This window comes from Pseudorasbora parva, chromosome 9 (genome assembly GCF_024679245.1).
Source record: "Pseudorasbora parva isolate DD20220531a chromosome 9, ASM2467924v1, whole genome shotgun sequence".
In the NCBI taxonomy this organism is placed as follows: Eukaryota; Metazoa; Chordata; class Actinopteri; order Cypriniformes; family Gobionidae; genus Pseudorasbora; species Pseudorasbora parva.
In genome coordinates, this window is record NC_090180.1 from 17287099 (window position 1) to 17301355 (window position 14257).

At 38.7% G+C, this 14257-nt stretch overlaps 1 protein-coding gene across 4 annotated transcripts; it reads left to right on the forward strand.

Annotated features, from left to right (window-relative positions):
- Nucleotides 1-69: 69 nt before the first annotated feature.
- On the forward strand, nt 70-9912 carry zbtb41 (zinc finger and BTB domain containing 41). 4 transcript variants are annotated; one of them, XM_067454163.1, is made up of 11 exons: nt 70-206; nt 919-2177; nt 2538-2745; nt 5038-5107; nt 5240-5387; nt 6169-6298; nt 6413-6508; nt 6849-6955; nt 7388-7493; nt 7671-7759; nt 8897-9912. In XM_067454163.1, the coding sequence occupies exons 2-11, from the start codon at nt 968-970 to the stop codon at nt 9505-9507; spliced, it is 2775 nt and encodes a 924-aa protein (XP_067310264.1). In that variant the 5' UTR covers nt 70-206; nt 919-967; the 3' UTR covers nt 9508-9912. The 4 variants fall into 4 exon arrangements, with proteins under 4 accessions (XP_067310264.1, XP_067310265.1, XP_067310266.1 ...); XM_067454164.1 differs by having other exon boundaries at nt 931-2177; XM_067454165.1 differs by lacking the exon at nt 70-206 and adding an exon at nt 340-389.
- Nucleotides 9913-14257: the final 4345 nt, after the last annotated feature.

The window sequence follows — 14257 nt, forward strand, 5'->3', positions numbered from 1 at the left end:
TGAATACGCTATATATGTTAACCAATGAAACAGAAAGATGTTTCGCCTATAGCCAATGACCAAACAGCTTGTTGAGACGTCGCAACCCTTGACGATGGAAAAGGACACGACGCGCGTTTTATAATCTTATAATTTTGTTGTTTTTATACAGAGGAAAAATAAGAGGCCTTTTCAAAACACCTCCGTATTTTTAAATCTTTTTAAAGGTAAGTCTAAAATTGAGAAACAAGTCGCTTTTTACAGTTTGCCATGGGCCATTTTAGGGTCGTTTGTCAACGCACTCCTGTTCTGGAGGGGCCCTGTGGGAGCATGACATAATGGGGGGCCGTAAGGGGTGGTTCACTTCAGATTTTCATTGTTCTTATTTGCAGTGCACTAAATTAAGGAATGTGAGTACAATTTAATGCATGTTGTCAATGTTGTAATGTATTTGTTCGTTAGTGTCATTTTTCTTACCCAGTGCAATACTGCAAGCAAAACGTATCATATATGGCACTGTCAATGCTTGGTTCTGTCTGAAGTTACAAACTCCACGTCCACGCATATGAGTGTGTGACATGAATGATTTAGTTATTTTGACAAATGACAGCGCTGGTAAATGCATAATCAGCATTAATAGTTAGTCAAAATGTTGTCCAATATGGGACAAAAAGATGTCCCACAGTTTTACTAGCTATTAGAATTGTATTGTTGTTGTTTGTTTCCATTTATAGTATATCCTGACTGAAGGAATAACTAAAAAAAAAAGAAAAGAAAAAAAGAAGAATTGTGGGGGGGGGGGAGAGCAGCAAGTTGTATTCCTATGTAATAAAATATCTATAAACGTTGAACAGATTAATGCAAAATAATTTTTTAATACATAAATATATATTTAAAAAAAGTTTTGCCCAAGTACTAAAGAATCAGTGTTTGTGCAAGTCTGTTTTTCAGTGTTAAAAATGGAAGTTTTGTGTTGAAAACCCTAAACATGAAGAAGAAAGTCAGTCCATCCCAGCAGTCAAAAGTGAAGGATATCAGTAGCACAGAAACACAGAAGACAACATGTGATGGGCCAACAGTGTGTGATGCCAGGAGCAATGTCGTTGTGGCCAAAAAAGATTCTTGTCTACAACAGGAAAAAAGGCATCTGCAAATATCCAAAAGTGATGGCTGTTTCTTGAAGTTCTTGAACGAAGACCGTCAGAAACTGCCTTCCTTCTGTGACATAACCATCACGGTCCGTGGGAAGATGTGTCATGCCCACAAAGTGGTTTTGGCTTTTGGCAGTGGCTATTTTCATGCCAGATTCAGTGAAAACCCCGAATTGCACCATGTTACCATTGATAACATAGAGGGCTCCACCTTTGGACACTTACTCAACTTCCTGTACACGTCTGAATTTGAAGTTTCAGACAGCCAGATTCCTTCTCTGGCTGAGGCTGCCTGTTTTCTGGATATGATGGAAGCTGTAAATCTTTTAGCGAAGTGGGTGACACCAGCTCAAGCGCTTGAAAAAAGTGATGTTCAGCAGGTTCCACTGGAGACCCCAGATGTCCCGAATGTCCAAATTTCAGTGGGAGCCAAGTGCTCCTTTTGCAGTCGCACATTCTGCTACAAGAAATCTCTGGAGAATCACCTAGCCAAGACGCACAGCACGGGTTGCCGTGTTGAGGAAGAACAAAACATGGCAAGCACATCTGCGGTCACTGCCCGCAGATCTGGTCGTCAGAGGAGGACCCCTGCTAAATTTGAGAGCCAGGAGAGTGGAAATGGCCACGTCCTGTCTGGAAAACCCACTGAAAAAACTCCAAAAGATGATGATGCCTACTTTGAGGAGAGGGGGGAGGAGGAGGAGGAAGAGGATGACCAAAGTGAGGAAGAGCAACAAAATGAGCAGGGAGAGCAGAGTAGTAAGGAGGGGCGAGAAGAAACTCCCACTGCTATGGAGGTCGAGGAGGCAGAATGCGAAGGCGGTGAGAAGCAAGAGGAGAAAGATGTGGCAGAACTCAAGGCTGGGGAGCAGACTGAGACCCAGAAGGATGCCGAACCCACATCCAGTAATGCTGTTGAGGAGCAAAGCCAAGCGACGGAGGTCACCGGTCATGTCTTTCCAGAGGGACTGGCTCCTGTTGTGGTCCAGAGCGCTAACAAAAAGACTTTAAAGTGTCCCAAATGTGACAAGACCTTTGATCGCATAGGTAAGAACTATAAAGGCTGACGGATGTAATCGGTTACTTTTTTTTGTCTTATATCTTTATTTATTTAACCATACATTAATAATGCAGTTCATACAGTAGCGTTCAGAATTTTGGGATCGGTAGGATTTTATGTCTGCATTTATTTGATCCAGAATACACTGAAACAGTAATACTGTAAATGTGATTACAGTTTAAAACTTAAATCTATAATTCTGACTTGGGATACACCTTGGGAATTAAGTAAAAAAAAATGTCAGGGCAATACAACTGAAAAAATAAAGAAAGAAATATTAATGCCATTTTTGTTGTTAATGTAATGGCTTTATCTGTGTCACTGCTTTACTTTTCCTCATTTTGCAGGTAAATACGAGAGTCACACCAGAGTACACACCGGAGAAAAACCTTTCCAGTGTGACATCTGTCTTCAGTGCTACTCCACCAAATCAAACCTCACCGTGCACAAGAAGAAACATGACAGTGATATGCCCGTCCAGAGGAAAGAACACAAATGTCCCTTCTGCAACAAGCTTCATGCCAGCAGGAAGACTCTTAGCAGACACGTGAAGAGGTGAGTGGGGATCCCGGCCCAATCCCGGATTTCACAAACATGACAAACAAAACACAAAAATCAAAAGAAAGAAGTTATTACATGTGCATGAAGAAAATAAAGCATATTTTATGACCATTAAGATTGTTTTTGTACTGTGACAATTTCTAAGCTAAAATATTTTGGTATCTGCATGTCTTTGGTGTGAAGCAGACCAAAACAACATAAATCTTAGGTAGGTCCACATTATTGCCACCTTCTAGTACTTAAAAATGATTCCATTTCAAGCAAGTGAGGTTCACTCTGGAATTAAAGGGGTCATGAACTGGATTTTTTATTTTTTATACTTTTCCGCAGTGAAAAGAAACAAACAAACATGCAACCTCTTATGCACGTGAGCTGGAACTTCATTAAAAATAAAGTTCATCCACTCATTCCTAATATTAGAATCCGAAGAAAGCGTATGCAAGGACTGTGTTCATCCGCAACCAGGCACAGCGCAATATCTTGCTATCTTTGGCATTGCTTGGTAGCGTGATCCATTTAGCTCCACGAGTTGGTGAGCGGCACTACAGAAGTAGGCGTACATAATTATCTGTTGAGGCGGTGTAATGCTTTATGACATCAATGGTCGACATATTCTGAGATCTCTCGTTTGCTGAGGCTGGGTGCAATAAAATCTTTTCTTTGACTAACAAGAACGTTTTCAGCTCCGAAACGTACAGGATATTCGTATATCACTATGAACTTTTATATATCAAAGTATCAAGGGAAAGTTTATTTCTCAATTCTTCAACCCTTTAAACCCTACTGTTCAATACCAGTCACATATTCAGCCAGTTTGAATCATTTTCTGTCACTATGTGTACTACAAAAAGAATTGACAAAACAAAGAAAGCCAGAGAACTATGTGAAGTGCACATACACAATGTTATTGCAAAGCATGGACAATCTCAAGCCTACAAGCACATCTCCATATAGCTTGATTTTTCAACACACATAATGTTATCAAGAAGTTTAATACCAATGACACTGTAGCCAACCTCACTGGATGTGGCCTTGAGAGAAACCTTGATGCGAGATTGCAGTGAAAAATCGCTGACCTCTGCCAACTACTACACTGAGTCAAGTCCACCTTTAGACACAATGTACGGCAGTTTCAACTCACTGAAATGGGGTTCTACTCAAAGCTAGGAGGACGCCACAGACATAATAAAACCTAACTGCAATTTGCACATGAAGATGCCAAAATCTTTCTGGCAGAAAGACCTGTGGACTGATATTACCCCAACATTTCAAGTTATAACATTAAAGAATTACCATGGACAATTTGGAAATGTCATGAAATAACGTAAAGGGAATTCCTAATGGTCATCAAAATGGTATGGAAGCTTGTTTCTGCAATGGAATAAAACAATTTAAAAGAGAATTGTGACTTTTTTTCTTCTTACAGTTGCGAGATATAAAGTCAGAATTGAGAGATATAAACTTGCAATTGTGCGTTATAAAGTCAGAATTGCGAGATGTATCCTTGCAGTTGTGAGGAAAAATGTCAGAATTTTGAGATAAAAAGTCGCAATTAGCTTTCTTTTTTATTCAATGGCGGAAACAAGCTTCCATACAATGGACTTCATCTTCTTTATGTAAAATATAATTTAGTTTTTCTGTTGATTTAAAAGTGAAATGTGACTTAACTCAGCACAAGAAGTTAAATCTTTTCACAGTATGACTCTTCTGTGGAACAGAAAGTACCGTTTTTGGTTTTTCCATTATATTTCTTGACCATACAATAGAAGTCAATGGGAACTGTCTGATTACCAACATTCTTCAAAATATCTTCTTTTGTGTTTCGCAGAAGAATAAAAGTTATACAGGTTTGTTATGAAATAAGATTAAATGATGGACAATTTTTTGGGGGTGGACTATCCCTTTAATAGATGGCAGTTGTGCGTTCGGTGTCTTCTTAATTAAAGTTATTAACATTGTAAACCTAGCAAATATATAGCTGACCTGTGAATTTGAAGCTGTCTCTGGAAAGTTGTGTAAAAACTATAAAAGATTTTTTTTCTTTTGCTTCTGTGAAGAATCATATTTGCTGTAGACCCACTTTATACATTCCTGCTTCTGAGAGTCCTAGAAATGTCAAAAAGGTGCATTCTTCTGTTTCGCTAGCATTATGTTTCCTGTTCAGTTTATTCAGCCATCTATTGGACGTCTTTTGCAAAGTAACTCGCTGTAGTTTCCAATACATATTACGCTTTGTTACCTTGCCTTTGTATGTGACCATGAGTCCAACACATTCTCTATGAATAGATTTCATCCTGACCACCTCCAGGAGTTTCTTACTCAGAAGAAGAAGAAGAGTGAAGGCTGGAAATGTGACGTGAGTCATTTGCCTTGTCATTTATTGCATGCACTGCATTCAAATGGCCACAAAATGCTTTGAAGCCCAATGCTGTTTGCAAACAATTTTACAATTGCCTGTATCATTTCTTTTATATTGCTGCTTTTGTAGATCTGTCACAAGTCCTTCAGTCGTCGCCCCCATCTGGAGGAGCACATGATCTTACATTCACAGGACAAACCCTTTAAGTGTGCCTACTGTGACGAATACTTCAAATCACGATTTGCCCGTTTGAAGCACCAAGAAAAGTTCCATTTGGGTAAAGCTTTACCATTTATTTATTTATTTTTTTGTGGTATTGAACAGCACTCGGGGCCATATTTTAACAATCTAAGTGCATGGTCTAATGCGCACGGTGCAGATGCATTTAGAGTGTGTTCGAATCTACTTTTGCTAGTTTAACAAGGGGGGAAATTGTTGGCGCGTCCGATGCATGGTCTAAAAGTAATGTCCCTTTTATCTTAATGAGTTATGGGTGTGTTTTGGGTGTAACATGCAATAAACCAATCAGAGTTTCCATTCCCTTTAAAAGCCAGTTGCGTCCGCGCCAAGGTGGATTCGCTATTTACATGGCAGAATTTGCAAGCAGAATGACTGAACACTTCTCCAGAGAGGAATCCTTTTATTTTTAATATTTAAAAATGTTTGTGTGCTTCGCGTCCCTGTGTGTGTAATAAGCAGACTAAGGCGCCCTTTAAATAATACAAAAAAATACTGCACTACTGACTTTAGACCAGGTTTTAGTTGATCTATTTCAGTTGCCTCAAAATTGAAACACGCCAACAATGTGTCTGAACACACCTTGTTTTCAGACCAGCACGTCCTTGGGTGCACAAATGGGTACGAATGCATTTGCTATTTAAACAACATGGCGCAGGACATTAAAATAATAACCACATTGGGGTGAAACTATCAAAAAACACTTGCGTTGTGCCTGACGCAGCATTGCGCCACTGGGTGTATGATAGAGCCCTTAAAGGGTTTAACTTGTATTGAACCCAGAGCATACCTTTAATGTTGACAAAATGTCCAATATCTAGGACCCTTTCCTTGTGACATCTGTGGTCGTCAGTTTAATGACACCGGAAATCGCAAACGTCACATAGAGTGCACACACGGGGGAAAGAGGAAATGGACCTGCTTTCTGTGTGGCAAATCAGTTCGAGAGAGGTAAGAAGCTGCTGTTATACTCGAAACACTGATATTACCAAAACTGTATGCAAGTGCGATAATGGTTGGATGTTTTATTCAAAAACAAGCTCTAATCTTTGAACATATTTTCAGGACAACCCTCAGAGAGCATCTGAGGATCCATAGCGGGGAAAAACCTCACCTGTGCAGCATATGCGGACAAAGTTTCCGTCATGGAAGTTCCTACAGGTCTGTGAGAGTGTAACTACTGTATGCAAGAAACATGGTTCACTTCCCCCCTAAAAAATCATTCTGAGAGAATATGTACAGATGAATAGTTAAAGCTACACTGTGTAACTTTTTTAGTTTATTCTTAGCTAAAAACACTTAGTTCTTTCAAAAATAGATGTGCTCATTAATGTATATTTACTTCTTTCAAGTAATAAAGTATTCTCGTAAGTTTATAATATGCCATTGAAAATACATACGGGTGAGGGGTTTGAATGGCATTTAAAACAAATTAAAAGTGATTGGATATAATATTAAATGTGATGTTATTACCAATGCTGTTGTTTTGTCTTTATTTTAGGCTTCACCTTCGTGTCCATCATGAGGACAAGCGCTATGAATGTGAAGAGTGTGGCAAAACTTTCATTCGCCATGATCATCTGAAGAAACACAAAAAAATTCATACAGGTATTCTTCAAATTCAAATGGACTGCCATTTAGGAAGAAAGTTGAATTTTTGTTTTGTGGTCTCAGTAACTCCAGAAATAAGTTATGAACAAATGCAAGAAATTTAAACATACTATGATTTCACATGCTAATTTAATTAGCATAATTCCGGCATCTTTTTGTTAGCCATCATGTCTGGAGCGCTTCAGTGATGCCCTAAAACTGACACAAAAAATGAAAATTATTTCATCATACTCACCTTCATTTTGTTCTAAACATTCATTTGTCCTGTTTGAATGTTGGTAACCATTTTGGACTATCCCTTTAAGGCCAAAAACAGTGAAATCCATCTTGAAACTATTCAAATATCCTTATTAGATTCTTCACCCTGCTCATGACTGCTCTATAAGTGCGTATATCAGATTATAATCTTGTAACATTTGTTTTGTGTAGGGGAGAGAGCGCACCAGTGTGAAGAGTGTGGAAAATGCTTCCGACGTGCCGATCACCTGACTGTCCATTATAAAAGCATTCACCTGGGAGAGAAGATCTGGCGAAGGCATGTGAACACACACACACACACACACACACACACACACACACACACACACACACACATATCAATTTTGGAAACAAACACATTGTTTTTGTGATGATACATGCAGTCTTTGTTATGCAATTCAAAATTGGTTATGTGAGATCTGTGATTTCATGATCATGTGCTTTGTTTTGACAGGTATAAAGCCGTTGTGCATCAGTGTCAGGTGTGCAAGAAAGAATTCAGGGGGAAGACAAACCTCATGTCACATTTCAGAACGCATTCAGGTAAAATACACTACCATTAAAATATTTTGTAGGAAACAAATTACAGTTTTTCTTTTTAGAGTAAGGTGTACATTTTAAAAACTCAGTACAAACTGAATACAAACTAATACAAACTGATCACACTCGTAATACAGCTAGACATTCTTTTTTAAAACCTGATCCCATTATTATTTAAATATTTATACAAATTTTCAGTCCACATTGTCCTCATTGTTTCAAGCACAGGATTATTGTAATGAGAACATTTGGTTTAATCACCAAAACAACAGTATGATCTTCTTTCAGTTTAGTACTTTTAAAAAGTTCATTCAACAGCAAACATTGCATTATACATGTTTCAAATGACCCTTGTTGGTGAATTAATTATAGTAACACAAGCTACAGAAACCAGATTAGAAAATACATTTGCATTACCTAAATTATGTATCATAAAATCCTGTAATAGTATCTATTCAGTGTGTTATCAAAAAGTGTGCTGAAGTATGACACAGCCATGAGGTTCTAGAACAGAGTTTTCTGGCAATACAGTAAATGTTCTTACTGTGCCATCCATATGACGTCACTGAATCTTATGGGTAAGTTACAGTAATGTGGCAGTCTCTACCATGGTAAGTGTAGTAATCTGTTTACAGTATCACATGGCATACTGTAATGTAAAAGGCTGTATTTGATAGCATCGGTCACACACACACACACACACACACACACACACACACACACACACACACACACACACACACACACACACACACACACACACACACACACACACACACACACACACACACACACACACTGTCGAAGAAGGTCAAAATACTGGCACGATCATAGATCAGCTCATTTGACCGATCCACGGAGGCACGTGTATATATATATATATATATATATATATATATATGATCGTGTATCTGTGATCCGGTATTTTGACCTTCTTCCACTGAAGTAATGGAATCACGCAAAGGTGATTTACTAAGGTTTGTGCTAGTCAATTTAGTCCTAGACAAAGGGTCCTAGTCAATTTAGCTCCCCAAAAAAACATCTTAAAACAGACGCTAACTGGTTTATTGCATTGGTCATTATGCAAAATAATGAATTTTTTTTCTGATAAATATTTATCCAATATTTTGCTGTCCTCAGGTGAGAAACCCCACAGGTGTGTGATCTGTAACCAGACCTTCCGCATCAAGAAGACTTTGACCAAACACATGGTCATTCACTCAGACGTACGTCCTTTCAACTGCCCGCACTGCAGTGCTACCTTCAAGCGTAAAGACAAGCTGAAGTATCACGTGGACCACGTGCACAGCGCCCGCTTGCTCGACCAACAACAGCAGAACCTGCCAGCGGCCCCCACTAGCAAGCTGACCGAGCCGTCGGGGTCAAATGAAACACCCAAACCATACCACAACACATCCAAGACTGTGCTGCATAGTGTGGCGGCTGATGTGTGCGTTCCTGTGACACTCATCCCCGTACAGATGACAGAGGACACTGAGCTTGCAGTGCACGGGGTGCCACATGGCGTCCTTCCGGCTGTTAGCCAGCAACAGCAGACAGGCTACCAGCCCGCCACTGACCTTGTGTTCTTAGAGAAGTACACCCTCACACCTCAGCCCACCAATATAGTGCACCCAGTGCGGCCGGACCAGATGCTGGACCCTCGAGAGCAGTCGTACTTAGGCACGCTATTAGGACTGGACTCGGCTACATCTGTACAAAGCATGTCTAGTGCTGAACATACTCATTAATTCACAACACATCAATGCTACTACACACACGTTCTTCTTTACATGAATTCCTTTTTTACGTCCTTACTCCTTAGGCTCTTTGTGCTCTTAAAGGCATAGTTCACTCTAAAATGCCGCATGTAGATTCTACAGAAATTCACAGGGAATAAATAATGACTATAAACTATTCCTTTTATATATTATCATCTACATCACGACTATGAACTTTGACCCCAAATGGAATCTGTGTCTAAATCTCCAATAATTTACACCCAACTGTGTTCATATATATCTGACGTAAGACCACAGTGCTCATGAGTAATTATATTTATGTCAAATATTCTCAAGTAATTGACCACCCTAACCACAGTTTCTGATGAAATCACCACACAGCCCCTTTGCATGTGTTCATGTAAATAAAGCAGTCCAGGAAGTTATTTTCTAGTTGTTTGTAGTGTTTATTTCGTCTGGCTGTTTAGTCACATGGTGGGATGTTGAAATTGTCGTTAGGTGCAAAAATTCTTACCACCTTCTTTGGGAAACCAGTTTTATACTGTTTGCTAAATTAAGTAGATATATCTGTTTAAACCTGTAAAGGAAATAATCGTCTGAAAATGTTTTTATTTTTTAAGAATAGTTTATTGAACTTTTTGCCAAAATCTAAAGAAAAATGTTTAAGTTAAAATGTTTTATGTTGTGTATCATCTAAAGGCACAACTTGTGTACTTAGATAATTCCAAAATGTTTCCAAGAATGTTTAAATCCAGAGAAATAAGCTATTTTAACCAGGACACTTTTTTTAAAACCAGGATTTTTTATTTATTTTGTAGAAACCATGGAAACACCAATGACCAATATATTATGTATATTATACACTCACCTAAAGGATTATTAGGAAAACCATACTAATACTGTGTTTGACCCTCTTTCACCTTCAGAACTTCCTTAATTCTATGTGGCATTGATTTAACAAGTTGCTGAAAGCATTCTTTAGAAATGTTGGCCCGTATTGATAGGATAGCATCTTGCAGTTGATGGAGATTTGTGGGATGCACATCCAGGGAACGAAGCTCCTGTTCCACCACATCCCAAATATGCTCTATTGGGTTGAGATCTGGTGACTGTGGGGGCCATTTTAGTACAGTGAACTCATTGTCATGTTCAAGAAACCAATTTGAAATGATTCAAGCTGTGTGACATGTGAAATATCCTGCTGGAAGTAGCCATCAGAGGATGGGTACATGGTGGTCATAAAGGGATAGACATGGTCAGAAACAAAGCTCAGGTAGGCTGTGGCATTTAAACAATGCCCAATTGGCACTAAGGGGCCTAAAGTGTGCCAAGGAAACATCTCACACACCATTACACCATCACCACCAACACAGCACAGTGGTAACAAGACATGATGGCTCCATGTTCTCATTCTGTTTACACCAAATCCTGACTCTATCGAGTTTTGAGACTCATCAGACCAGGCAACATTCTTCCAGTCTTCAACTGTCTACTTTTGGTGAGCTTGTGCAAATTGTAGCCTCTTTTTCTTATTTGTAGTGGAGATGAGTGATACCCGGTGGGGTCTTCTGCTGTTGTAGCCCATCCGCCTCAAGGTTATGTGTGGTGTGGCTTCACAAATGCTTTGCTGCATACCTCGGTTGTAACGAGTGGTTATTTCGGCCCATTCTCCTCTGACCTCTAGCATCAACAAGGCATTTTCACCCACAGGACTGCCGCATACTGAATGTTTTTCTCTTTTCACACCATTCTTTGTAAACCCTAGAAATGGTTGTGCATGAAAATCCCAGTAACTGAGCAGATTGTGAAATACTCAGACCGGCCAGTCTGGCTCCAACAACCATGCCACGCTCAAAAATGCTTAAATCAACTTTCTTTCCCATTCTGACATTCAGTTTGGAGTTCAGGAGATTGTCTTGACCAGGACCACACCCCTAAATGCATTGAAGCAACTGCCATGTGATTGCTTACTTTATAAAAATCTGTAAATATTTCACAGGAAAAAAAATGTGTACCGTAGTCTGAAGTTAGACATGGTTATAATTATACTAAAATCCCTTTTACTAGCTAAAAACGATACATTTGTATAAACTATCAATCATATGACAGAAAGCAAGCAGTAGATTGTGTACAACAGGGTTTTCAGGTGATTGTTTTGATAATTTAGAGGCCTTAAAAATTTGCATAGCATGATACAGTAGGCAGTATCATAATTTATAGCATTTTGTTTGGTTGTCTATCGGCAATTATTTCGTTTTATCCACAGTTTGGACATATTCATGTAGATCTCCATTTGTCCATTCATTGAATTTTGCACAGGAAACCAGCTCGAACACATGGATGAGATTACTAAATATGACTGAAACAAAACAGCATAAATAGTAAACTGAGTTGCAAAGTGTCACTTGCATAGTGAAGTCAGCAGTAGACCAGAGCTAATGTGGGACATGAGGTACAGTATCTGGCCATTTAAGTCATTTGAGTCACACTGCCGCCCTGTGGTCAAATACCGGCAGCTCTTGTGTTCAACACAGTGGGCCTCAAACCTTTTTGACTCAAAGGCTGCCTATTTCCTGTATTTCTGCTGTTTTTATGAAAATGATGATGTAATTATGAATTAACGTGGTTATTAAATTAATATATTAAATCATGTTTCTATTGTAAATGTTACCAAAGCACTTATGGGACTAATTATGAAATCAGCTAAAAAAAAAAAAAAAACCTAAACAAATGACATTTTACACATATTTAAGACTCAACCCATTTTCCAAATTCTGACATTTTGCCCATTTTTATCAGGATTTCATTTTCATCATTTTTTTAAAATTTTATTTTCATTTATAACTGTCCTATTAGGGTGAACTTCTTAGGCAAACTGTCTGAAACTTCACACATTCAAATGCATTTTCACTATCTGAAAAGTAGTGGAAAGCTCTTAGTGTTTCAAAACATTAAAAATCATAATTAAAATTCCATTTTATCTTGTGATACTATATTTCATTTGGAACTCACATGTGAAAATATCAAAAACCTGACTCAACTTTGCTGCCTAGAAAATAATGACGCCATGTCTTGGTGTTTCAAAAAGCATTTAAAAACTTGTTTGGCCCCACTTTATATTAGGTGGCCTTACCTACTATGTACTTGCATCAAGAAAATAAGTACAGTGTACTTATTATGTTCATATTGTATTGCAAAACACTTTTGCTGATATTGAAGTGAGATACGGGCAAAGTTAAACAGATGTGGCGGTATGGTTAAGTTTAAGGGTAGGGTTAGGTATATGGGAAATATCAACAGTGTAATTATAAATTTACCTACAGAAAATAACTCAATTAATTACATTTAGATAGTTTGAAAAATTAAGTACAATGTAAAAACATGTATGTACACAATATCAAATGATTAATTTAAATGTAAATACATGGAAGGCCAGCTAATATTAAGTGTGTCCCATTGTTTCTTGGAATTCCAAATCATTGATTGTAACACAAGCAAAAATCAACAAGACTTTTCTTTTTCAGTATAGTCCACACATTCCACACATAACTTGATTTTTGACCTGAGAGTCATCATCTTTGGAGCATTTTCTTGTTAATGTAGTGAGGTCATAGGCAGTGGCATCTTTCCTGACCTCTGGTTTTAGTATGGATCTCATCATCCAAACTGGTATAGGATAATGTACCCAAATGCCTGACTTCATAAACAATCTGATAAACACTGATCAGGCATAGCATTATGACCTAATATTCAGTTGGTCACCATTTATCTGCCAAAACAGTCCTGACCCCTGAAAGTGTGCTGTGGTATCTGATACCAAGATGTTAGCAACAGCTCATTTAAGTCCTGTAAGTTGTGAGGTGGGGCCTCCATGGATCGGACTTGTTTGTTCAGCACATCCACAGATGCTTGTTGGATTGAGATCTGGGGAATTTGGAACCCAAGTCAACACCTTAAACTCGTTGTTGTGCTTCTTGAACCATTTTTGCTTTGTGGCAGGACCCAAGGTTTCCCAGCAGAACATTGCCCAAAGTGTAACATTGCCTCCGCCGGCTAGCTTTCTACCCATAGTGCATCGTGGTGCCATGTGTTCTCTCGGTAAGTGATGCACATGCACCCGGACATCCACGTGATCAGACCAGGCCACCTTCTTCCATTGCTCCATGGTCCAGTTCTGATGCTCACATGCCCATTTATGCCGGTGCACAGGGGTCAGCATAGGCACCCTAACTGGTCTGCGGCTTATGCACACAAAAAACTGCGATGTATTGTGTATTCTGCCACCTTTCTATCAGAACCAGCATTAACTTCTTTAGCAATCTGAGCTACAGTAGCTCATCTGTTTGATTGGACCACACAGACCAGCCTTCCCTCCCCACATGCATCAATGAGCCATGTATACATTTAGTAAGTAGTTTAGAAATAAACGGGATAATGTGCATCCATGCATATCTCTATACAAATAAATGTCGCCATCAGACCAAAGTTTTAACTATCTTCTAACTCTACATTTTCTAATTCCAATAATGGAGGTCTATAGACACATGGCATTAGATAGATAAATTAATAATTAAACACTCAAGGCAAAGGGTATTTTGCCTTGAGTATTTCATGAAATACTCTATATTATTTTAGCATACTATATATCATCCAGTGGCTACTTTTAAGGGCTTACCCCAAAGACTGTCCCATTTGGAGATTACCTTTTTAAGCTCTGAAAAACACTGAAGGTTGTAGAACCTCAGAATATTATCCGAAA

Bases quoted from the DNA above. Each gene is read 5' to 3' on its own strand.
- zbtb41 (XM_067454163.1), top strand. From the start codon at position 968: ATGAAGAAGAAAGTCAGTCCATCCCAGCAGTCAAAAGTGAAGGATATC. The intron at 2,178-2,537 runs GTAAGAACTATA...CTCATTTTGCAG, and splicing joins CAAGACCTTTGATCGCATAG to GTAAATACGAGAGTCACACC. The intron at 5,108-5,239 runs GTGAGTCATTTG...CTGCTTTTGTAG, and splicing joins GTGAAGGCTGGAAATGTGAC to ATCTGTCACAAGTCCTTCAG.